This window comes from Thamnophis elegans, chromosome Z, assembly GCF_009769535.1.
Source record: "Thamnophis elegans isolate rThaEle1 chromosome Z, rThaEle1.pri, whole genome shotgun sequence".
Taxonomy (NCBI): Eukaryota; Metazoa; Chordata; class Lepidosauria; order Squamata; family Colubridae; genus Thamnophis; species Thamnophis elegans.
This window is the reverse complement of record NC_045558.1, coordinates 113,797,722-113,824,023: the sequence shown is the minus strand read 5'-3', so window position 1 is coordinate 113,824,023 and position 26,302 is coordinate 113,797,722. Positions and strand designations below refer to the sequence as shown.

The 26,302-nt window shown below is 36.0% G+C and overlaps 1 protein-coding gene across 1 annotated transcript; it reads right to left on the bottom strand.

The window, feature by feature from the left end:
* Positions 1-1,138: 1,138 nt before the first annotated feature.
* LOC116521534 (vomeronasal type-2 receptor 26-like) lies at positions 1,139-25,189 on the bottom strand. Its single transcript, XM_032236195.1, has 6 exons — positions 25,014-25,189; positions 23,616-23,889; positions 22,541-23,371; positions 21,170-21,397; positions 3,592-3,718; positions 1,139-2,043 (listed from the first exon to the last, which is right to left on the bottom strand). The coding sequence occupies exons 1-6, from the start codon at positions 25,187-25,189 to the stop codon at positions 1,139-1,141; spliced, it is 2,541 nt and encodes an 846-aa protein (XP_032092086.1).
* Positions 25,190-26,302: the final 1,113 nt, after the last annotated feature.

Genomic DNA, 26,302 nt, shown 5'->3' with positions numbered 1-26,302 from the left:
GACTTCCAGAATTTAGAACAATAGCAAGTGGCTTGAAAACTGAGCCAGTAGCGGATTGTATAGTCATTATTCTTAGCTTGCTTAGGTATTAAAATTACTAAGTAGCTATAATTGTCTGCATCACAATCCAGCACAATCTCTCTCTCTTTCTCTTTCTCTCTCTCTCTCTCTCCCCCTCCCTCCCTCCATGTGCGTGCACGCGCGCATGCGCGCGCGCACACACACACACACATTCTCAGAGATGTTTGCTGCTATTTATTGTTGCAGTTGAAATATTAGCAACCCAGTTAAATTAATCTGGCTTCCCCATTAACTTTCCTCATCAGAAGATTGTAAAAGGTGATCACAGGGCCTTGGGAAACAATGGTCATAAATCTGAATCATTTGCCAAGCATCTGAATTTTGATCATATGACCATGGGAATGCTGCAAAAGTCATAACTGTGAAAAGTGGTCATATTTTTCAGGGTCATTGAACAGTCAGTAAATGAACTGTTGTAAGTTGAGAACTACCTGTATGTGTTTTGCTTCATCAGATTAGTATAAATAAGATCAAAAAATTAATTTGATGAATACTGTTATTTTTTCTTAATTATTCCTTTATTATTTATTCATTCATTTAATTTGTTTATTTGAAACCCATCTCATTCACAAGGTGACACTGGTCAGCTTACAATGTTAAAAAGAATAAAACAATACAACAATATGTAAGCAATCAGAATAAATTAAAAAAATAAATTTAAAAATACACTCATTTTCTTTTCTGTCCCTTGCTATTTAGTCCATACTCCGATAACAGCATTCCAAAACAAGATTCTTAATGCACATACATTCTAGACTGGGAACAAGCTTTTTTCTGAGACTAAATATTAATTCTTTAAGTAACTTTAATCTAATCAAATATTCCTCAAAAACCAAGCTGCATTCTTAAATAGACCCTTAAGTTCTTCATTTCTCCAATTTAAAATTTTAATTGAAAGGAATAAGGACTAATTTGACCCAACTTTACTAATATATAAAAAAAACTATCCTAATAATTTCTTCCACAGGCCAAAATTCGGTGATTAAATGTGTGGAGATCTAAAATGAAAGATATAAAAAGTGAGAAATATTGAAAATAGGAAATATTTGTTCATGGATTACAAATATTTTCTTTTTGTTAGTTGTTCCTTGTTGTTTAGCTCTGGCCGAACAATAATTATGTAACATTTGGGGAAGTATATGCAGACCAGCAACCCAGCACTAGAGGCCAAAATGGAGAAAACTTCCACAGCCACCATGTATTTTCCTTTGGTGCTCAGATAGGATGGGACAAAGGCTAGCCACACACTGCAGAAGATCAGCATGCTGAATGTAAGACATTTGGCCTCATTGAAACTGCTGGGGAGATTCCTGGATAAAAATGCTACTGTGAAACTGGCAGCTGCCAGAAAGCCCATATAGCCCAGGACACAGTAGAACATAATAGCTGAACCTTCATTGCACTGCAATACAATCACCTCAATTTCTGAATGGATATCAACATCAGAGAAAGGAGGAAATGTGAACAGCCACACCATACAGATGCCTGCTTGAATCAGGGAACAACAAAATACAATGGAGATGGATAGTCCTCTTCCCACCCATTTCCTCATCCTGGAACCTGGCTTGGTGGCCATGAAAGCCATAACCACAGTGATGGTTTTTGCCAGCACAGAAGACACAGCCACTGAGAAGATGATGCCAAAGCTAATTTGTCGGAGGAGACATATTATATTATTTGGTACAACAAGGAACTGCAGTGAGGAAAGGAAGCAGAGAAAGAGGGAGATGAGTAGAAGGTAGGTGAGATTTCTATTATTTGCCTTGACAATGGGAGTATGGTGATATTTCAAAAATATTGCCAGCACCACAAGTGTGCAGAGAGAAAAGAAAATTGCCACAGCAACTAAAGTTATTCCCATTGGTTCTTTATAGGACAAGAAAGATATTTTCTTGGGAAGACATGAATCTTTATCCTTATTTGGATATTGATCTTCTGGGCATTTCAGACAGTCATCCATATCTAGAATTAAAAAATATATACAAAATATATAAGCATTTGTTCTATATTCATTCTCTTGTTTGTATCATTCAAAAAAAATTTCTGAAAGCAAAACTGGTCTTGATATTATCCATCAGAATTTCTTATCTCATATTTGGCACATAAGGGAACATAGGGGAACATGGGAATTCTGTGCTATAGAAGATAATGTTACTAATTCATGATTTAATTTCATGACACTACTGAATTGTGCTTTAAACTGTTTGTGTCTATGCATTTCTTGAGTTTTATTTATTGTTACATCAATTTTGAACAAGGAACTCTAAAGACTATTGCTGAAATTATGAATAAAAATAATAGCACTGCCATTGTTTAATATTTAAAATTTTTATTTTCTGTATGAAAATATCAAACTAATGGTTAGATCCATTAACAAAAAATTTGCTGAAAAATAAAGGATCAAAGGTCTTTCCTCTTCTCCTTATAAGAAAAATTGTGGAAGCTTTCTGAATCACTTGGAATAGATTTTGTGAAAGGTAGTGTAATATATTGTTAAAAAGGAAACCGTAATCCCAATGTAAGAGAAATTGAATATTGTACAGGTAGTCTTCACATTTAGTAATTGACTCGGACAATGTCATTTCAGAATTATGTCAGTGATGAAATAGTAACTTTTTGACCAATGCCCATGTTTATGACTATTGCAGTATTTCTTTTCATGCCTTAGAATCACTTTATTGTGCCTTAACTATTTTTGTTAGCTCTCCATAAAGAGCACAGAGATTGCCAAACCTGCTAACTCTTCCACAGTTCCTTTTTTCTACAACCCAGCACTTCCTTGATTGCAAATGAACAAGCTCACTTCTGTGATCTTAATTGATTTATTAAAACCCTCCAGCTGGACAATTCTGCAGCCCTTCAAAGACAACATGCTAGCCAATTTTTTCCTAAGTGAGATAGGCTCATAATATACAGTATATACCACATTGTATAATTTCTCACATTCTTGTAATCTTCAATGAATTTAAATGCAAACATCAGTTCTTTTCTTGCTAAGTATCCTAGCACAAGGATGACCATTCCAAAGGGTAAGTGAGTGGGGTTACATGTACACATGTAGTTTTTCTAAGTGATTTTCAGGCTTCATGGACATTCACAATTGCAAACTAATGACAAAGGAACTTTGCAACTATTTCCTGCATTTTAGGCTTTGCAGATGTGTAGAGAAATAGAAAGGTGAAGCAACATTGTAAACATAGTTGTTTCACTAAACAACTATGGCCAGTTCCAATTCTGTCCACTCAGTGATAATCTGTACCAGTTCTTTTTAATCAATTCTGTTAATTCCTAGGAGTTTTTGTAAACTGCATCAAAATTTTAATGGGAAATAATGTAAAAAATTTCAGTTATTTTCAAAATAAGTTAATGTGTCCTAGAATGGTATGTGCTGGAGCAACCAAACCTGCTAATGCACAAAGAATATAATTCAGCTCCTTTACTTTTATGTTCATAGATCAGTCTTGAGTGATCTGCACAAACATTTTTCCATTTGTTCACAAGGTTTCTTACCTTTCTGGCTTGCTATTTTCTCTTTGGGACATGGAAGGCAATCATAGCAGCAAAATGGCTTCTCTTCTTGCTTTCTCCTGAAATTACCAGGAGGGCAGCTCTCAGTACACAGGGAAACAGGTAAGGTCTATCAAATAAATTAAAGAAGGAAGATGTTCAATCATGTATTTTGAAAAATAAAATAAAAAACACTGTTGAACAATATTTCGTTGTAAGGATTTGGGATTTTTTTTTCTTCAACCTAATAATCAAAACTACTGAAGATTAATTGCTTTTTTCACTTCTACCAATTTTATATGTAGCATTTCTCTTTGTAACTGGGAAATACATCAGGCTTAGACCATTCCCCAATACTGAAATTATTATAGTGGCTAAAGTAATTAGCCACTCAGTCAGTGATTATTCACCACTGACTGAATTTGAATTGAATTTATGATGAATATTTTATTGCAAATATGTATAAAGTATTGTTAAAAATAAATGTGTAGATGAATGTCAAAATGTATATGATTAAATGTACAATAAACATTGAAATATAATATAATGATTGATCTCTAGATTAATATGATTTACAATGCATTCTGATATGAATAACTTTTTTTAGGTTTGATGGAATATATATATATATATATATATATATATATATATATATATATATATATATATATAATGATTAAAAACAGAAAGGCTTCTTTAGGACTAAAAATGGAAAGACTTATCAAAGATTTTCTATTAAAGACTTGATGGAAACTCTGTATAATGCATAATCAAGTTACTGGAGTTGGCAGAGATGGTAAAATTGATTGCTGTACTCAAACCAAAGACTAGCATTTTTGCTACATTGAAAATGGTTGATTTTTTGTTGTTGCTTGAAATGAAAAATATCAAATTTAACCTTGGTTAAGCCTGATTATTAAAACTCTTTATGATTATAGAAGTATGTATGTATGCTTATATATGCTTATATATGCTTATATATGTACGGCTTCCTTTTCTTTTATCTATTTTGGGTTTTTCCCCTGCATCATCCTTTTTTTCCTCTTAAAGATTATTTGCTTGTTATTTATATTTTATACATTTCTGAAATTCAATAAAATACTTTAAAATATTAATTAGGTAAAAGCATATTTTTAAGCTTTGCATGTTCTTAACAGTCCCTCTCTATGAGAGATGAGGTTAAAAATGTGACAAATTAAAACAAACAAATATGTGTAAGGTGACCAGATTTTAATATTAGTAAAGAGGGACACCATTGACCTGGGGGGTGGGGGTTTTGATTAATTTTTTTTAAAAAAACCCAGGACTTTTTAAAAATGCCGTGGGACGCGGGACAAATTGTTCAAAATCAGGACTGTCCCGCCGAAAGCGGGACATCTGGTCACCTTAGACTTGAGGTGCAGACTGAGGAAGAAGAGGAGGAGGATGAAGATGTCTCCTTCAAACGGAAGGATGTGACTGACAATTCTATATATAACTGAACAGCAGCTTGGGATGTGAGGTGGGATGGTTCTTGGAGTGGGGCTGAAAATTAAAAAAAATGCTTTTCAAACACTTGAAATAGAGTGATGCTGTATTAAACACTGCTTGTAGGTTTAAAAACTCTCAAAGACTCTTTGTTGATACAGAGACATTCCAAACAGGGTTTTTCTCTGTCTTTTTGTTTCGTTTTGCTGAACTGTTTTGGTGTAATGCAAGCCGTTTGAAATCTTCCGTAAAACTTTCTGCAAAAAGGGAGGATTTTTTTCCTTTTTCTCCAAACGGCATAGTGGTTTAGCAAAATCTGATTAAGTGATTAAGGCAAAGATATAATGGCATCAAAAATGAACCCTGCGAAATTAATTCCGAGATCTACGTCTCCCATACCTGGCACAAAGTCGCAGCCCCCACCCTCTATGCCCCCTAGTGCAGACGTACTAACGAAAGAATTCTTGCTGAAAATGTTCAGAGAATCAAGGGATCAGAATTTGGAAGCTCTCAGAGAGTTCAGAGATGAAATAATGAAGGAGATAAGCAATGAGATAAAAGTCTTATATGACAAATTTGATACTAAGATTACTAAAATGAATGATGATATGATGGGAATTGTAAATGTACTCACAGAATATGTTTCTGGAATGGTAGACAACTTAGAGATTCTCAATGAAGCTAAAACTAATTTGACATCTAAAACTGAAGAGGTGGAACAAAAAGTTGAAAATGCTGAAAAACAAATTATTATGATACAGTATAAGCAGATGGAACTTGCATTAAGAGTTAGGGGGCTGCGTGAAGAGAAACAGGAGGATTTAAAGCAGATGTTTTCTGAGGCCTTTGACTGTCTGGTGGGAAGACCGGGATCCAATTCTGATTGGCAGATTGACAAAAATTTTCGCGTTAATTCTTGGGCGGCAAAACAAAAGCAACTCCCTCGAGACGTGGTAATATATTTTGTTACAAGAGAATCCAGAAATACGATATTACAAGAGTCCTATAATACCAAGCTTCAAATTGGTGGACAGGATTTGATGGTTTTGAAAGAGATACCACCTCAAATGCTAAGAGCCAGAAGAGATTATGCTGTTTTGGTGGAAGAGCTCAGAAAGCGTCAGATACAGTATAGATGGGATGCTCCGTTTGGTATCATAGTTACATTTGACAATCAAAGATATCGTCTCAACTCTGTATGGAAAGCTTGAGATTTCTATCATAAGATTCTGAAGGTGGGACACCCTGAACCATCGGGATATGGAGAAAAACCACGAGCAGGACAAGAGAAACAGCAAACTACACAACTACCAGACAAAACGTATCATCTCCCCCTCCCGGAAGTGCAAGGGGTTAAGGAATAAAGACCTAACCGTATGACCACCAGACAAACAGAAAAACAAGCTACAACGCAACAATCTCAACAATCACCGGCCATTGATCAAGGAGCTACAGCAACAAGCTCAGAAGCTGTGGGAGGAGCCAGACCAAAGGTGAGACAGGCCATGCGGGAGGCTCTAAAAAAGCTTCAGGCAACCAAAAATGACAACTAAGATTTTGACATGGAATGTTAATGGACTGAACTCTTCACAGAAGAGAAAGAAAATATTTCATTATCTCAAACAGTTTAAGAACGACATAATTTGTTTGCAAGAAACTCATATCAAATCAACTGATCAAAAATATTTGATCAACCCCAAATTTGGTCAACATTTTGCGACCTCTGCTACGGAAAATAAAAATGGCATAGTAGTATACTTAAGAAAAGACATTAAAGCCGAGCTAATTGAAGCAGATCCCTTTGGAAGATATATCGCATTAGATTTAATCTTAGAAGGGAAAAAGACATTGCTTTTGGGAATTTATGCTCCTAATCAACAACAAGATGGATTTTATAGAAATCTCCATGCTAAATTAGTACAGTGGGACTTTAAGTCGTGTATACTACTGGGTGACTGGAATGGCGTGATTGACACCAAAAGAGATAAGAAGGCATCTCGGCCGAATACTAAATTCCGAGCTAAGTTACCCAAACCCTTTTTTGACATGCTGGACGACTTTGAATTGCGAGACGCTTGGCGCGAGAGGCATGCAGAAGAATATGACTTTACCTTCTTTTCCGACAGACATCAATCTTTTTCAAGGATTGATTTTATATTAATTACTAATGATTTACTTTCTAGGGTGAAGAAGACAAAGATTACGGCGAGAGTTCTTTCAGATCATAACCCAGTTTGGATGGAGCTGGGAAGGGTAGTTCAGGCAAGAAGGTCTTGGAGGCTGAATGAAAATTTATTCAGATATGAAAAGTATGTCAATGATTGTAAAAAATTGTTATCTGAATACTTTGTTTTTAACATTAATAAGGGTACACCTATGGAATATGTATGGGATGCAAGCAAAGCGTATATGAGAGGAGTATTGATAAACATAAACAAAATACATAGACATAAACAAGGGCAAAAACGTAAAGAATTGGAAGAGGAAATTAAAGGGAAAGAGCTGGAATTAACACTGAACCCAGGTGATACAAAAACTAAGGAAGCAATTTCCATATAAAAATCTCAATTTGATATGCTGATTTCTGACCAGGTAGCCACCAGTTTATTATATGCTAAACATAATACTTTCTGCAATGCAAATAAACCCGGCAGGTGGTTGGCTTATCAGATCAGGAAAAAAAGGAAAACTCGAAATGTATCCAAATTGTGTTATAGAGGGAAGGAGGTGTTTCAACAGGAAGAGATCCAAAAGGCATTTCGAGAATTTCTCACAGAGTTGTACAAAGGGGATAAAATTAGGGATTTAGACATAAATAAATACTTAGATAAAGAGAAAATCCCCCTAGTTAGTGAAGAACACAGGCATAGGTTGAACCAACCAATAACCTCTGGGGAAATCCTGCAGGTAATCAAACAACTAAAGCTAGGGAAAGCACCAGGTACAGATGGCTTAACGGCTGTTTATTATAAAAACACAGTTAGAAATGGTAGAACCTCTTAGAGAATTATTTAATAAAATTCAATCGGAAGGTAAAGTGCCCCCTTCATGGAAGACAGCGTTCATATCGTTGATACCCAAAGAAGATCAAGATCTTACTCAGCCGAAAAATTATAGACCTGTTTCATTACTTAACGTAGATTACTAAATTTTTACTAAAATATTAGCAAATAGGTTAATGGTGGTTATCCAACAACTGATACACACCGACCAAACAGGTTTTATACAGGGCAGACAGATGAAGAGCAATATTAGGTTAATTATTAATGCTTTAGAATACTTGGGAAAGAACAATCAAATCCCTGCCGCATTCATATTTTTGGATGCTGAGAAAGCCTTTGATCGAATCAATTGGCAATTCTTGTTGAAGATATTGCAAAAAATGCAGATAGGAGATGGCTTCTTATGGTCAATTGGTGCAATATATCAGCAGCAAAAAGCCCAAATCATAGTCAATGGAAGTTTAACAGATTCCTTTCAAATAGAAAAAGGTACAAGACAGGGCTGTCCTTTGTCCCCACTATTGTTTATTATAACTTTGGAAGTATTGTTGAATAAGAGCTTGGATGCTCTAAAAGGGATCAAGATCAGACAGCAAGAATACAGAGTCCGCGCTTTTGCTGATGACTTGGTTATAATTTTGAAACAACCGCAGGAATCCAGTAAGGTCTTAATGAATACGATTAATCAATATGGTCAAGTCTCTGGATTTAAAATTAATTTAGGAAAAACCAAAATATTAGCTATAAATATGAATACCAAACAGAAGGAAGAACTGGGAGCGATGTTAGGATGTGAGGTAGTTAAAAAAGTTAAATATCTTGAAGTTAATATTTTAACTTCAAATGGGAAATTATATAAGCATAATTATGAACCACTTTGGCATAGTATACAGATGGAGATGAAAAGGTGGGAGAAACTGCATTTATCTTTGCTGGGTAGGATAGCGGCAGTGAAAATGAATATTTTACCAAATTTTTTATTTCTTTTTCAAATGTTACCAATACTTAAAAGAGATGTGAATCTTTTAGAATGGCAGAAGGGTATCAACAAATTTGTATGGGCAGGAAAGAAGCCGAGGGTAAAGATGAAAATAATGCAAGATGTACGTGAAAGAGGAGGATTGAAATTACCTAACTTAAAATTATATTATGATGCAGTGGCCTTATCTGCAATTAGTGATTGGATCCATTTAACCAATGATAGAATATTGAATATTGAGGGACATGATTTGGTATATGGTTGGCATGCTTACTTGTTATTTAACAAAAAACTGGATAAGAATTTTAAAAATCATATTTTAAGAAATGCTTTATTGCGGGTCTGGAAAAAATATCAACATAAACTAAGTGACAAATTGCCCATGTGGGCAATTCCTAGACACGCAATTGAAAATATGAATATAGAACAAAAACACGATAGAACCACATATAGACAACTCCTTATCACTGAAAGAGGGGTGTTGCAATTAAAATCTTTAGAGGTACTTAAAAAAGAGAAGGTAGTTCAAACGTGGTTTCAGTATGGCCAATTACAGGCTAGGTGGAAAATAGATAAAAAAAACTGGCTTTGTAAAAGCTGAGGATAATTTCTTTAAACAAATAAAAGATCAAAGCTTAATGCACATAAAGAGGATATATAATGTATTAATACAGATGGATTCAGAAACGGAATTGATTAAAGACTGTATGATAAAATGGGCTCAGAATATTGAGGAACCAATAATGCTGGACACATGGGAAAGAATTTGGATAAGAAATGTAAAATTTACACAAGCACAAAATCTGAGAGAAAATTTTTACAAGATGTTTTATAGATGGCATTTAGATCCCAAAAAGCTTGCCTCTATGTATCCGAATGTTCAGCCTAAATGCTGGAGATGTGGTTCTCTTGATGCTACATATTTTCATATATGGTGGACATGTCGTAATGTTAAGGCATTTTGGATAAAAATATGGTGGATCTTGCAAAATATCTTCAAAAGAAGGATAAAATTCACCCCTCAGCTGTTTTTACTAGGTATATGTACTGACTTTACAGTAGCAGAGATTAATTTGGTTCTGTACTTAATAACGGCAGCAAGACTCTTGGTGGCGCAATACTGGAAGAAGAAAGACTTGCCTACAATTCAAGAATGGACTCTGAAAGTTATAAACCTAGCTGAAATGGCAAAAATTTCAGCATATCTCAAAGAACATTCAAACGAGAGATATAAACGAGACTGGAAAAAATGGATTGATTATACACAAAGTAAATATGGGACTAAGAAACTCCAGATAGCTTATGCTTAACATCAGTAATAACTTAAATTGTTTAAAATTTGGGTAACAGTAAGAAGCTGAGCTCAATGTAGAGAAATTTTAGACTGTGATTGTTAAAAAGTTATACCGTGTATGGGCTCTGGGAAGTTGGGGGGAGGGAAGGGAGGTGGGGTTTTAGGGGGAGGGGAGAGGGGGGAAATATAATATGTGTTAAATTCTAAAGTACATGATTGCACTTGTATACTGTGGCTTTTTAATGTTAGTGTTAAAATAGAACAAGCTGAATATATTGGAAGGTAATAGAAGTAAACCGAAGGGAGGAGTTGAGCGAAAGAAGAAGGAGGGTGGAGAGGGTGAGAGAGAGGAGGAGGAGAAGGAAGGGAGGGAATGGATGAAGAGAGGGAGTGATAGAGGGGGAGGGGAAGTAGGTAGTAAAGGGGTATGTAAGAAGGAAGAATGAAAGTTGGAGGGGGTTGAAAGAGGGTGTATGGTGGGCCAAGGTGGTATATTGGGTTTGTATTGTAGGGGGCATTTTCTATATAAGTGAAGGCTGTGTTTATTACTCAATGTTACATGCTCCGGTTATGCACAGTAAACATGTGATTGTATAGAATGAAATGGAAATAAAAATATTATGTGAAAAAAAAAACACTGCTTGTAGGCATATAAACATCCATATGGGTGTTATATGTGCACTAAAGCAGTGTGCCTGCTTTGTATAAATAGCAGTGCGTTCTGTTCGCACACTATGCAATCTTGGTTCAGTGTTGTGTGGAGTTTACCAGTGTGTTAGTGGATGGCTCAAAGTGGGCAAAATAGGCAAATGTAATACATGTGTCAGCTGAACATGGATTGTGTAACACACCAAAGAAATGCTGTGCTAGCATCTCATGGCAGGATCATAGCTGCTTCTCAAATTAATGTTGACCCAGGCATTTTTCCCCTCAGAATTATCACCTTTCCCACCCTCCTGCCTGTTGTATTTATTTGATCTCCACTTACATAGTGCAAGGATTGAGTGAAAAATAATGGCTCCGAGGTTGTAAATTGCCATAAAAGGTAGTACTGACATGTTAGAAATGCTGAAACATTGTTTTGTTTTGATTTTTGAGAAGTAGTTTTGAAAAAAAATTGGGTTGCTATTGTTTGTGAAATGGAAGGCTGTGACAGGTTCTCAAGCATGCTTTAAGCAACGTGCCACGACTGAATTTTTGAGTGCTGAAGTCGCTTCAACTGAAATTCACTTATGTTGCCGTAAGTATAATTATTGCTGGGCCAAAAATATAAATATGGTGAACCAGAAAGAGCTGATTTGTATGATCAAAAATGAAGTGAATGTTGCAATAACATCATCAAGCTGATGAATTAATTCAGGGCAATTAAATCACTCAAAGGGAGATGCTGCCAATCTTGGTATTTCACAGGAATATGTGAGACACAGTATTCTTCAATATCAGCAGTACAGTTGTGTGCACAGTGACAAAGTATTCTTACGGACAATGACAAACTGCTTTATGATGTCATTTTATGATTTTCAAACATTTTGTACATTTTTCTGTGTGCAACAATAATACTTATATATTTGTTTTTTAAAAGGGTCCTGTTAGGAGGACTATGTCATTAATTTTGGAGGATGACTTGCTTTTAAATACTTCAAAATAGTCTTGTGTCTTTCATTTGTAAATATTTAAAATTTCTATACAAGTCCCTCCACCAAAATATGTATTTTATATTCTAATGAGATACAAGTAACAAATCTAGCATTAATTTTTGCCATACCATGGGAATTAAATATGTATTGTCTGATGAGATTAATTTCACAATACTTGTCACTTTAAATAAACAAAAATAAAAACATAATGCAGTATTATTGTTCTTATTGGAGTTCTAATAAAAAATTTCTCTAGTACAATCCTGTGTATATTTTCTTAAAAATGGCACCAATTAGCAAAATGTTTACAGTTTACCAATAGACCTGTTTGCCATGATAGTGAAGTTATGAAGAAATAAAATGTAGCCATTTAACTACCAACTCACTCCAGATGCTTTTACCTCATTAGGTCTCAAGTTAATCTACTTCCAAGGGAATGTTGCTGTGAAAGGGAGTATAGTACAAGTTCCTCTGCATTGGTTTATAAGCATAATAATTAGTAAGATTTATCTCTATGTAAATAGTCATAAAATATAATTATATGAATTAAATGCAGTCTTATTCAAGGATATATATTATTGGCTATTTTTTTAAAAAAAATGTAATATAGGCAGTCCTCAATATACAACAGTTCATTTAGTGACAGTTCAAAGTTACAACAGCACATAAAAAGGACTTCTACTGTTTTTCACACTTATGACTATTGCAGCATCCCCATGGTCACGAGATTTACATTTGGATGCTTGGCAATTGACACAGATTTATGACAGTTGCAGTTTTCCGGAGTCATGAGATTCCCTTTCGCGGCCCTCTGACAAGCAAAGAATGGGGAAAGCAGATTCACTCCACAACCATGTTACTAATTTAACTGCAATGATTCACTTAACAAATGTGGCAAGAAAAATTGTAAAATGGGGCAAAACTCAATAAATTTCTCACTTAACAACATAAATTTTGGGCTCAATTGTGGTCGTCAATTGAGGACTACCTGCACTTATCTTCAGTGTTACTTCATTCTGCTGTAGCATTAAATTTCATATAGAACAAGCTTGTTCTTTCAGAATTGTGGAGTTGTTATATAACTGTCTATCTTTAGAAACATTTCTCTTGAGTTAAACTCAGCTTCTATAATTTTATTGATGTGTTGTAATTTTCTTAGCAATAGTATGGAAATTGTCATTGTTGCTTTTGGACAATTTTAAATATTTTCCTATTAAATATACAGTACTGAGATTCCCAGGTGGGTTCCCCTCCAATTATTAGCCAGGTTCAACCTGCTCATCTTTTTGAGAGCAGGCAAAAACAGTCAGGTTATCCCTACAAATTGAAAGTTCTCTCCCTCCCTCTCTCTCTATGAATGGTTGACAACTGGAAAAACATACTTGATTCATAAAGATGCAACTAAAGGAACAACACCTGAAAACTACAGACCAATAACATGCTTGCCAACAACCTTCAAATTACTCACAAGCATTATTGCAGATAACATGATGGATTATTTGGAAACAAACAACATCTTGCCAGTAGAGCAAAAAGGCAACAAAAGAAGGAGCAGGGACACAAAAGATCAGCTCCTAATTGATAAAATGATATTAGAAAATTGTAAGAACAGAAAAACAAACTTGAATATGGTCTGGATTGATTACAAAAAGGCATTTGACTCACTGCTGCATAGTTGGATTATAAAATGCTTAGAAACAACTGGCGTTAGCAAAAATATTACATCCTTTACTGAAAAGGCGATGAAACAATGGAGAACTGAGTTGGCAGTAGGGAATGAGCAGGGGTGGGTTTCTTGGCCCGTTCCAACCGGTTCAGTTGGAATGGGGCCGGCGGCGTCCTTGTGCACACACGCAGTGCATGCATGCGTACTAGCACGTGGGCGATGCTCCAGCTGCTCCTGGAGGATCGCGCAGGCGCTATATGCCTTCTGTGCATGCGTGGAAGCGCAGAACTTGTCAAAAATGGGTAAGAAACGCGGGCGGGCGGGTGGATCCTTCGGCGTTCCCGGAAGTTACTTACTTCTGGGTTTGCCGACCAACCGGTTCGCGGGGACCACCGCGAACCGCCTGAAACCCACCCCTGGGAATGAGATCTACGGAATGGTTAATATCAAGTGAGGAATTTTCCAGGGTGATTCACTTTCACCTCTTCTCTTCATCATCGCAATGATTCCAGTATCAGTAATCTAAAAAAAAAATGAAATTAGGCTACCAAACAGCCAAAGAAGCTGAAAAAAATTCACATTTACTATATATGGATGATTTGAAACTCTATGGAAAGTCAGAAAGAGAAATCCAATCATTGGCAAACACAGTCCGAATATTCAGCACCGATATTTCAATGCAGTTTGGCATGGAAAAATGTGCCACTGTATCCATAAAAAGGGGCAAAATCACTGCATCTGAGGGAATTGAAATGCCCAATGGCCAATTAATTAAATGCAATGAAAATGAAGCCTACAAATACTTAGGCATTCTGCAGTTGGATAACATCAAGCATGGAGAAGTAAAAACTATTGTCAGGTGAGAATACACCAACGGAGTTAGGAAAATTTTGAAATCTAAATTGAATGGTGGAAATACAATCAAGGCCATAAATACCTGGGCAATACCAGTTATAAGATACACAGCTGGTATAGTTAACTGGACACAGCTGATTTGGACATTTTGGACCGAAAAACCAGGAAACTAATGACAATGCACTACAGTTTACATCCATGTGGTGATACTGATAGATTATAACTGCCCCGAAAATCAGGTGGCAGAGGATTATTACAAGTGAAGCAAACAGTTGAAGAAGAAAAACATGCACTGGCTGATTATTTAAAAGAAAGTCAAGAACATCTATTAATCAAAGTAAAGAACAAAAAACTACTGAAGGCCCAACAGATGAAACAAGAATACAGAAAAGATGTGATAAAATCAAGAATGGAGAGTTGGCAGAACAAAGCACTGCATGGCCAATTTCTGGAAAAAATAAAAGATAAAATGGACAGTGAACAAACTTGGTTATGGTTAACAACAGGTACATTAAAGAAAGAAACAGAGTCACTAATCCTGGCTGCGCAAGAACAAGCTATCCGCACAAATAGCAATAGCAATAGCAGTAGACTTATATACCGCTTCATAAGGCTTTCAGCCCTCTCTAAGCGGTTTACAGAGAGTCAGCCTATTGCCCCCAACAATCTGGGTCCTCATTTTACCCACCTCGGAAGGATGGAAGGCTGAGTCAACCCTGAGCCGGTGAGATTTGAACCGCTGAACTGCTGATCTAGCAGTAGCCTGCAGTGCTGCATTTAACCACTGCGCCACCTCGGCTCACTCATGCCATTAAGGCCAAAATCGAAAAATCCTCTGATGCTGCCAAATGCAGACTTTGCAAAAAAGCTGATGAAACTGTTGATCACATCCTCAGCAGCTGTAAAAAAATCACGCAGACTGATTATAAATTGCGGCACAATTCAGTAGCACAAATGATCCATTGGAATTTGTGCAAAAATTATAATATTAAAACAGCAACAAACTGGTGGGAACATCAGCCTGAAAAAGTCACCGAAAATCAGATGGTCAAGATCTTGTGGGATTTCCGTATACAAACGAACAAAATACTGGCACATAATACACCAGACATCACACTGGTTGAGAAAAATAAGGTCACAATCATAGACATTGCAATACCAGGTGATAGCAGGGTCGCCGAGAAAGAACATGAAAATATCGCAAAATACCAGGACTTAAAAATCGAAATTCAATGACTATGGCACAAACCAGTAATAGTAATTCCAGTGGTAATTGGCACACTGGGTGCTATTCCAAAAGCACTGGAATTACATTTAAAACAGTTAAAAATGGACAAAATCACCATCAGGCCATCAGTCAAATGCAAAAAGCCGCACTGCTTGGATCTGCATGCATATGACGAAATTATGTTACAACGTCCTAGGCCCCTGGGTGGGGCCCGACTAATAACCAATGCCAAATCCGGCGAAACAACTGGCCGCTGTGATACAATTGTATAATAATAATAATAATAATAATAATAATAATAATAATAATAATAATAATAATAACTTCGCCGTTGCCGGTCCCAAGCCCGGATGAGAAAGGAGGAAGGTTGGGATCAGGTTGGCATCTGGTCCCGTAAAAAAAAACCCCGCCAACCCATACAATATGGTGAAAAAAACGAATAAGAATTCCATACCGCATCGGTCGTCGCGCGGGTTAACAAGGGCCGCGGCGGATGTTGGGGTCCCTGGACATCCGTCGACAAGTGGGCTACAAGTGGACCAGCCAACAAAACGACAAAAATATAGTGCAGATGAAAACCGTGCCATAATGGCCTGTTACTACAACTCAGAGCCAGAAAAAAGAGGATATTTAAAGCGAATGTATGAATTATGGAAACAACAATATCCAGATTCAAATGTTAGTGAACAACGACTAGCAGATCAAAGGCGATTTATTATACGGAATAAAGTGTTTAGTAAAGTTGAACATGAGGAAATTCAGGCAAATTGCAAAACCCAAAAAACAATATCACAAGCGGAAATAACTGTTATTCAAGACACAACTAAAGACACTATAGTAGAACTCCCAGAAGAAGCTCTCAGGGAGGAAATAACATCACCACCACTAGAACCAGTTATCACTGAACCAACTGATGAACTAACTCAAAAACAAAAAGAATTGAAGGATAAGATCATGGAGCATTTTCTGCTTAATGAGGAAAGGCAACGTTTACCATCACTAGAAACTGTGCCTAAGAAAATTTTGGCCCCTATCATGAAAATGGTTAATGCAGTGTTTTCAACAATTGAACCGGGATCCATCTTGGAAACAAACCAGTTAATGTACAGCGCAGCTGTAATAGTCACTAATGAACTAGGCATTAAAATTAAAGTACCTAGTCACACAACAGAAAAAGCATCAAAGCCAAAGTGGAAAATCCGTCTAGAACAAAAAATCAAAAAATTAAGGGCAGATGCTAGTAACTTAAAGAACATGCATGAGCAACGGCTTAAAAACAACAAAATCATAGATCGGCTAATCAGAAGATATAGATTGGATACAAGAAACATCAATGAAGCTGTAGAGATTGTAAAACAGCAGATAACAGCAACAGCTAGAAAAATTGAAAGATATGAGGCACGAATCATCCAATATAAACAAAATCAGCAATTTCGATCAGACCAACGGCGTTTTTATCAAAGTCTTAATGTGAATGGTGACACCAAAAGTGAAAAACCAGAAAAGCAGGCCACAGTTGAATTCTGGAAAGAATTGTGGGAAAATGCAAAGGACTACAACAAGGAAGCAAAGTGGATACATGACTTTGAGAAAAGCATTGGCAACAAACAAATGCAAGTATTAGAAATAACAACTGAGATGATCAAAAATCGAGTTAAAAAGGTAAAGAATTGGACATCACCTGGAAAGGACCAATTACATGGTTTCTGGCTCAAATATCTGACCAGTTTACATGCAATATTGGCCAGGCAACTGAATGAAATTTTACAAAAGGGCCAAATTGATGAATGGTTGACAACTGGAAAAACATACTTGATTCAGAAAGATGCAAGTAAAGGAACAACACCTGAAAACTACAGACCAATAACATGCTTACCAACAACCTTCAAATTACTCACAGGCATTATTGCAGATAACATGATGGATTATTTGGAAACAAACAACATCTTGCCAGTAGAGCAAAAAGGCAACAAAAGAAGGAGCAGGGGCACAAAAGATCAGCTTCTAATTGATAAAATGATATTAGAAAATTGTAAGAACAGAAAAACGAACTTGAATATGGTCTGGATTGATTACAAAAAGGCATTTGACTCACTGCCACATAGTTGGATCATAAAATGCTTAGAAACAACTGGCATTAGCAAAAATATTACATCCTTTACTGAAAAGGCAATGAAACAATGGAGAACTGAGTTGGCAATAGGGAATGAGAGCTACGGAATGGTTAATATCAAGCGAGGAATTTTCCAGGGTGATTCACTTTCACCTCTTCTCTTCATCATCGCAATGATCCCACTATCAGTAATCTTAAAAAAAATGAAATTAGGCTACCAAACAGCCAAAAAAGCTGAAAAAAATTCGCATTTACTATATATGGATGATTTGAAGCTCTATGGAAAGTCAGAAATAGAAATCCAATCATTGACAAATACAGTCCGAGTATTCAGCACCGATATTTCAATGCAGTTTGGCATGGAAAAATGCGCCACTGTATCCATAAAAAGGGGCAAAATCACTGCATCTGAGGGAATTGAAATGCCCAATGGCCAACTAATTAAATGCAAAGAAAATGAAGCCTACAAATACTTAGGCATTCTGCAGTTGGATAACATCAAGCATGGAGAAGTAAAAACTATTGTCAGGCGAGAGTACACCAACAGAGTTAGGAAAATTTTGAAATCTAAATTGAATGGTGGAAATACAATCAAGGCCATAAATACCTGGGCAATACCAGTTATAAGATACACAGCTGGCGTAGTTAACTGGACACAAGCTGATTTGGACCTTTTGGACCGAAAAACCAGGAAACTAATGACAATGCACTACAGTTTACATCCACGTGGTGATACTGATAGACTATATCTGCCCCGAAAATCAGGTGGCAGAGGATTATTACAAGTGAAGCAAACAGTTGAAGAAGAAAAACATGCACTGGCTGATTATTTAAAAGAAAGTCAAGAACATCTATTAATCGAAGTAAAGAACAAAAATCTACTGAAGGCCCAACAGACAAAACAAGAATACAGAAAAGATGTGATAAAATCAAGAATGGAGAGTTGGCAGAACAAAGCACTGCATGGTCAATTTCTGGAAAAAATAAAAGATAAAGTGGACAGGGAACAAACTTGGTTATGGTTAAAAACAGGTACATTAAAGAAAGAAACAGAGTCACTAATCCTGGCTGCGCAAGAACAAGCTATCCGCACAAATGCCATTAAGGCCAAAATTGAAAAATCCTCTGATGATGCCAAATGCAGACTTTGCAAAGAAGCTGATGAAACTGTTGATCACATACTCAGCTGCTGTAAAAAAATCGCGCAGACTGATTATAAATTGCGGCACAATTCAGTAGCACAAATGATCCATTGGAATTTGTGCAAAAATTATAATATTAAAACAGCAACAAACTGGTGGGAACATCAGCCTGAAAAAGTCACCGAAAATCAGATGGTCAAGATCTTGTGGGATTTCCGTATACAAACCGACAAAATACTGGCGCATAATACACCAGACATCACACTGGTTGAGAAAAATAAGGTCACAATCATAGACATCGCAATACCAGGTGATAGCAGGGTCGCCGAGAAGGAACATGAAAAAATCGCAAGATACCAGAACTTAAAAATCGAAATTCAACGACAATGCACAAACCAGCAGTGGTAATTCCAGTGGTAATTGGCACACTGGGTGCTATTCCAAAAGCACTGGAATTACATTTAAAACAGTTAAAAATTGACAAAATCACCATCAGTCAAATGCAAAAAGCCGCACTGCTTGGATCTGCACGCATATTAAGAAAATACGTTACGACGTCCTAGGCCCCTGGGTGGGGCCCGACTAGTAACCAATGCCAAATCCGGCGAAACAACTGGTCGCTGTGATACAATTGTATAATTATTATTATTATTATTATTATTATTATTATTATTATTTCGAAAAAAAAATCAAAATTCAACGACTATGGCACCAACCAGCAGTGGTAATTCCAGTGGTAATTGGCACACTGGGTGCTATTCCAAAAGCACTGGAATTACATTTAAAACAGTTAAAAATTGACAAAATCACCATCAGTCAAATGCAAAAAGCCGCACTGCTTGGATCTGCACGCATATTACAAAAATACGTTACGACGTCCTAGGCCCCTGGGTGGGGCCCGACTAGTAACCAATGCCAAATCCGGCAAAACAACTGGCCGCTGTGATACAATTGTGTAATAATCATCATCATCATCATCATCATCATCATCATCATCATCATCATCAGATGGATCATCATTTGGAACCCAACACACCAGATATCACCATTGTTGAGGGCCAAAGCATACAGTTTATTGATATCGCTGTACCAAGAGATGCCAGTCAAAGAAAAAGAATTAGAAAAAAATCACAAAATATCATGACCTGGCCATCGAAACTACACAGCTATGGATGAAACATATAAAAGTGATACCCATTATCATCGAGGCACTTGGTACCATGTCCAAAAATTTGATAACATACGTCAACAAATTGCAGCTTCTTGCAATAATACCAGCAGAACTGCAAAAAACTGTGTTGCTCGGAACACCATATATTTTAAGAAGGTACTTGGTTGATATCGAGGATGCTGGCAGCAACTCGTATCAACCATTAGCACCAGTCAATGGTATTTGTGACATATTTTTAAATGTTCAGTTGAGTAAGTTTTATGTTTAATGAATAAAGTATATAATAAAAATAACAACAATAATAATAAACATTAAAATGAAAGTAATGTTAAGATCATGTATAAGTAAGGTGACCAGATTTTAATATTGGTAAAGAGGGACACCATTGACCTGGGGGGGGGGTTGATTAATTTAAAAAAAACTAGGACTTTTTTAAAATGCCGTGGGACGCGGGACAAATTGTTCAAAATCGGGACTGTCCCACCAAAAGCGGGACATCTGGTCACCTTAAATATGTGTGAAGTGTTGGAGAATACGCATATACACTTTTGCCTTATCATTGCCTTTTTCCTGGTTGAGAGAAAACAACAGGTCCTATCTTTGTGTCCAAGACAGGACTCTGGCCTTGTAGTCATTAAACTAAACTGCCCCTTATCCTTTAAAATAAAATTAGTGTAAAAACTTTACATATCTTCCTTCTCTTTTAAAGCTTAAAAGCAATGCTTGGAAAAACAATACTAATTCATGTAATTAATGTTTTTTTTTTGTTGTTGTAGAAATTTTGTCTTTTTACCTTGCTGAAAATTCTTCATAGAATTTGAAGTACCATCTGTGTTATACACTAACTCTTAGAATATCATTTGTATTTGTATTTATTACAACTCATTTGTAATTATTTGCAAAACATGTTCAAAATAGCAGGTATAAATATAAACATGGATATAAATGAAAGTAATGAATGCAAATAGAATACAAATACAAATCATCCCAATCATTTCAAATATAATAACATACATGCAGAACCTACTTGGTTGAAAGTGCTGTGCCAGCTGATGGCTTTCTCATGAATGGTGAACTTTTGGTCTTCAGCAGCCCAGGGATCCAGCTTCCCAACTTTCACTCGATGCAAGGACTGGTTAGGGAAAGTGACCCAATTCTCAATCTCCAGTCCTGTAATCAGCTTTCTATACTTATCAAAAGAAATTTTATCTCCAGCACTGTTGTTAAATGAGACCTTTTTCAAAAAGAGGTGAAACTGAATATGAAAAAAGAATGCAAAAAAAAGAAAGAATGGTTAATGTATAGAGCTATGTGATACCATCTCATTACATAAGAAGCTCACTATTATCTGTATGGAGAAAAATAAAAGCTAAGATCCATTTGAGAATCCCATAATGGCTCTCAACAAGAGAAGTTTTTACACATCCAAATCTGGTGAAGTTTGAAAAAATTGTGACATATAAAGACATTTTGGACACTGAAGGAAAATTAAAATCTAAGCAAGAGCTTGAATATCAGGGTATTAAATTATCAAATACAATTTAGATACAATGACATGAAAATGTATGGCTTTTATAAAGGACAAAGTGCCTTTAATCAGATATTGTTGAATTTTGATAAAACTAATTAAGAAAATATATAATTTATAAATAGAAGTATTAGCATAAGTATAATCTTTATTGTCATTGTACTTAAATACAATGAAATTGGTTTCTTACTAAATTGGAAAATGGAGGATGAACAAGTAAAAGACACAATGACACACTGGGCAAAAAACTTTGGATATAATATAGAATTAGAGAAATGGCAAAACCTTCAGTAAAAGTCAAAATATTCTTTTCTATAGCACAACGGCAATGCCATGTGGCTACAAAGGGATTTTTATCTTGAATGATCACATATAAACTTCTACTTCTAGCTCTTACACTGATTACAAGTTTCTCAATGTATTTACTATTTTGAGCCCGTATATCTATTGACTAAAATACTTCTTAGAGAGTTTCTCAACAGGAATACTCAACTTGAGCAAGCCTATCATATGTCTCTTAAAAGAAATAAAACTATGGAAAATTGTTTATGTACATGAGTATGTGTTGAAGAGAGAAATGGACAAACCATACATATTGAGTTTATTGTCTCACAAGGAAAGCCAGAAAATAAATGTGATGGGAAGTTCAAAGCAAAGAAGAAAGCCCATTGAAACTACCAAAATAGGTAAAAATAGATAAAGAAGAAACTAGAAGACAATAATTTTTCATCCTTATGAAAGTTGAGAACTACCTATACTAATTTTCTATCTCCATCTCACTAGTGTTTGTGATCTGAAAGTTGTGAAATACTGGATTGGCCATGCAATTCAAGTTCCATTTCTAAAATATTTGATTATTCATAGAATTACCTGCCAAGTCTGCAGATCCTGAAGATTGAATTTTTTCCCATTCATACTTCTCCTATATTGTTGCCCCAACTTCATAGCATGTAAAGCATGTGCCACAACATACACTGCATTGTATATACTGTAACTTTGACTGTTCATCTTCATTTCAAAAAATGCCCCAGGCAGGCTCTCCAATTTCTCCTTTCCTATACAGACATCCTCTATTTCTTCATTCCGAGATAGATTGGGAAACACACAGCCAAATGCTTGTTCCCACACATCTTTGAGAAAACCATCCTCTTTTGAGGAGAAATAGTCTCGTGTCTGAAGAAAATGTTGGAATCCTTCAACTTCATTTGAATAAGCTCCAAAGGTCAGAGCCCCATGGAAGACTTGGATATCCCAGTTTTTCTGATAAAAGAATGATGCAAGACCCATTTGGGAAGCCACAATCCACACCTTACCTTTTGGCTTTACAGAAACAATTTCCATTTCAGGTAGGCGTAACAACCATCTTACATTTAAGAGATTCTCATCATAAAGTATTACAACATTAGCTTTGCTGTTAACAAGAAGGTGAAAAGTTTCAACAAGCCACTTCAAAATATCAAAAAAATTGTTGATATAAATTGATCTCAATTGCTCCAAGAAGGCAATGCAGATGCCATGGAGAGAAAACATTGAGAAGATTAGATGATCAAATGTTCTTCCTCCAAGTCCTTTTATAAGTACCCCAATCCAAGTCCACTTGAAGTACAAGAGTAATTGAATAATCCCCCTGTATTGAAGTTCTTCACCTGCAACCATGTGGTAGTAGAATGGGCTTTCATTTGGAGAAGAAGCAGTTGGGAACTATGAAAAATATTAGTATAGATAAACAGAAAAACTAGAGAAGAAAAATATGTTTGAGAAAAGAAATTTTCTAAATTAATAATCTTGATAGTTGTACAATAAAATACAAATTAGGTTATGAGGTTGTGTCACATTGTCATAGGCTGTTTCAATTAGTGACCAAATTAACAGGCATCCAAATTAATTATACCTCTAGGTCCTGCAATCCATTGCTGTCTGAAAAGACCAATCCAACCCATTTTACCTGTGGAACTTTGTAAGCATCTAAAATATCTACTAAAGAGATTCCAGGATCAATAGACCCAACAACTGATATGAGTTTGTTCAGGATGCCACACTTGTAGTTGGGAACAAATCTGTTCTCATTGGAGAAAAGTTCCATTTTGGCTTGATAGCCAGCATACTTATCATAGATTCTGAAACCCAAGGTAATATTAGGTAAGAGATGGAGGTCTTCATTGATCTTTTTCACAGCAAATATCATTATCAAGATATGATGATAATACTTAGTCAGGATTCTGCAAAGAAAATTAGATGCAGTATGAAATGAAATTATGCATTTAAAAAGGTCAGTAACTTAACCTAGTGGGGGGAAAGTCTTTGAAACTAATAATAATTTCATGTCAACTGATTAATAAATTGAGTTCCATCAAAAAATGCGGTGAGTCCTATGTCAAAGGAAGGGACTGAAAAGTCAAGGGGAAGGGATTATTTCTTATCAGAATCTACTAGCAATGGTTACTTTGTTTCCTTCTAATTTTATTAAAGAACATAGTTCTAGATAATGGTCCCTTCAGAAAGTACAAGAAAATAAATTTTAAGTTCAAAAATATTATTCAATAGTTGGAAATACTATTTTTAATCAAGCAGCTAATTATAACACATAGAACAGATATAATTAAAGAATATGGCAATAGCAGTAGAAGTAGTACTGTCTTCATAATGAATATTCATCCCAGTTTGACAAAGTTTTTCTCATTTTCTAATACTGCTAAACCTCAAAGCATTATATGGAAATGAGAGAAACCTTGTCCCTATTTTCAAAAATATTTAATTGTTCATCAAAACCTATTCCTTATTCTTCCCATATAATAATGGATGAACTGCAGAGTGAGGATTTTACCCAAAAAAGAACATCGAGAATATGTGGTTCTCTGGTCTGGCTTCCCCTCCTCCTCAGAAAAAAAAATATTTTAGTTCATAAGAATATTACTCCTATATTTAGTTCATAAGAATATTACTCCTGTGCATGGACTGATATAAAATATGCTGCATCTATTATCATTATTCCTTTGGTTCAATGCAATATCACATCTTCTATAGAGTCAATTCTAGAAGCTAATGCTGCAATTCCTTTGGATGGGAGTGTGAGTGGGAAGATTCCCATCTTGTCAGCATCTAGGAGCATGAAATATTGAATGATTTGTATGATTTTAAAAAAATGATTTAAGGAACATAGGTTCTAGCTGTTGATTTCCTTCACAAAAGTACAAGAAAATAATATTAAGTGACAAATATATCCTTTATACTTTGCTGGAAAATATTATCTTTAATTCCAATAATTAATTATGGCATATAGAAGAGGTACTAAACAATTTTATCTAAATAAGATATAGATTATAGAAAGAAAACAATGACTTACAGAGATTCACCAACAACAGAATGATGGGGATCTTTCTCAAAGGTTCCTACATCTCTAGTTATGAAGACAAAAGAAGTCATGCCACCAATGATTAGATCACCTGGTTGGAAATATTTGTGATCAATTGGGATAGGATCTTGGATGTTGCATTTTATTGGGTGAGACTTGCAAGCCATAGCACTAAGAGAAGGCAATAGAAGTAGAAGAACATTCAATATAATAATAATAATAATAATCCCATTTTGACACATTTTCTATTGTTGGCATGAAATTCTTAAAGCATCCCTAAAATTGGATAAACTTGAACTGAATCAATTCCTCACATGACTTCCATTCTGTAATGAATATTGGCAGAGAGGTGTTTCTGACAGATAACTTAGATTATTTCACCTGTCTTTAATTGTAAATCAGCATTTAGTCCCTTTTCTTCCAAGTATAATAATTTGTCAGTTGGAACTTTGGGAATAGCAAAGTTAATAATGGTCTTTTTGATAATTATAACATAAAGAGAAAATTGCAACCTTTATATTTTTATTGAAATAGTAAGGGTATGTCATCATGAAATGACAGAAAAGTTTTTTGAGACAAGCTGAAATTAATCATGGCAAAGATGGAAGAATTCCTGTTACATTCAAAAGCCAGGCCATCTTTATTCTACCTATGCTAAAAAAAATCAGAATACTTTGCATCTCTTTGCAACAAAGTGTATTGTTCTATTTGCAGCTCCCTTCTCACCTGCAGTAATATCCTAGGACAGTGATGGTTAACCTTTTTGTCCTTGCATGCACATGCTCACACCCATAATGCAATATGCCGCATACCCTACGCATTTGTGCATAACCTCCCCATGCATGCGTGCATGAAACACACACACACACACACACACACACACACACACACAGAGCCTACTCAGCCTCCTGCACGATGCTGGGGGAGCATTTTTCCCTCCCCAGGCTACAGAGGCTTTCCTTGAGCCTCCAGAAGGCAAAAATTGCCTCCCCTGGGCTCCGGAGGCTCTCCAAAGATCAGAAAAAGGCCCATTTCTGGACTTCTTGAACTTTAGGGGGGTCATTTTGTGCCCTCCCCAGGCTCTGGAGGCTTTTCTCAAGCCTCTGGGAGGGCAAAAGCAGTCTACACAAGGCTCCAGAGGCCCTCCCTGAAGCCTCCTGGCACCAAAAAGAAGTATGATGGGGTATGCTGCACTCCCATGCTCCCCCCATGCATGTGTGCATGCCCCCTGCCTCCTGCACATGTGCGCACATCTCCCAGCAGAGACCCAAAAATCAGAT

Bases quoted from the DNA above. Each gene is read 5' to 3' on its own strand.
- LOC116521534 (XM_032236195.1), bottom strand. From the start codon at position 25,189: ATGGCTTGCAAGTCTCACCCAATAAAATGCAACATCCAAGATCCTATC. The intron at 23,372-23,615 runs GTAAAATGGGTT...TATTTTTCATAG, and splicing joins ATGCTTACAAAGTTCCACAG to TTCCCAACTGCTTCTTCTCC. The intron at 21,398-22,540 runs GTAATTCTATGA...TTTCATATTCAG, and splicing joins AGGATCTGCAGACTTGGCAG to TTTCACCTCTTTTTGAAAAA.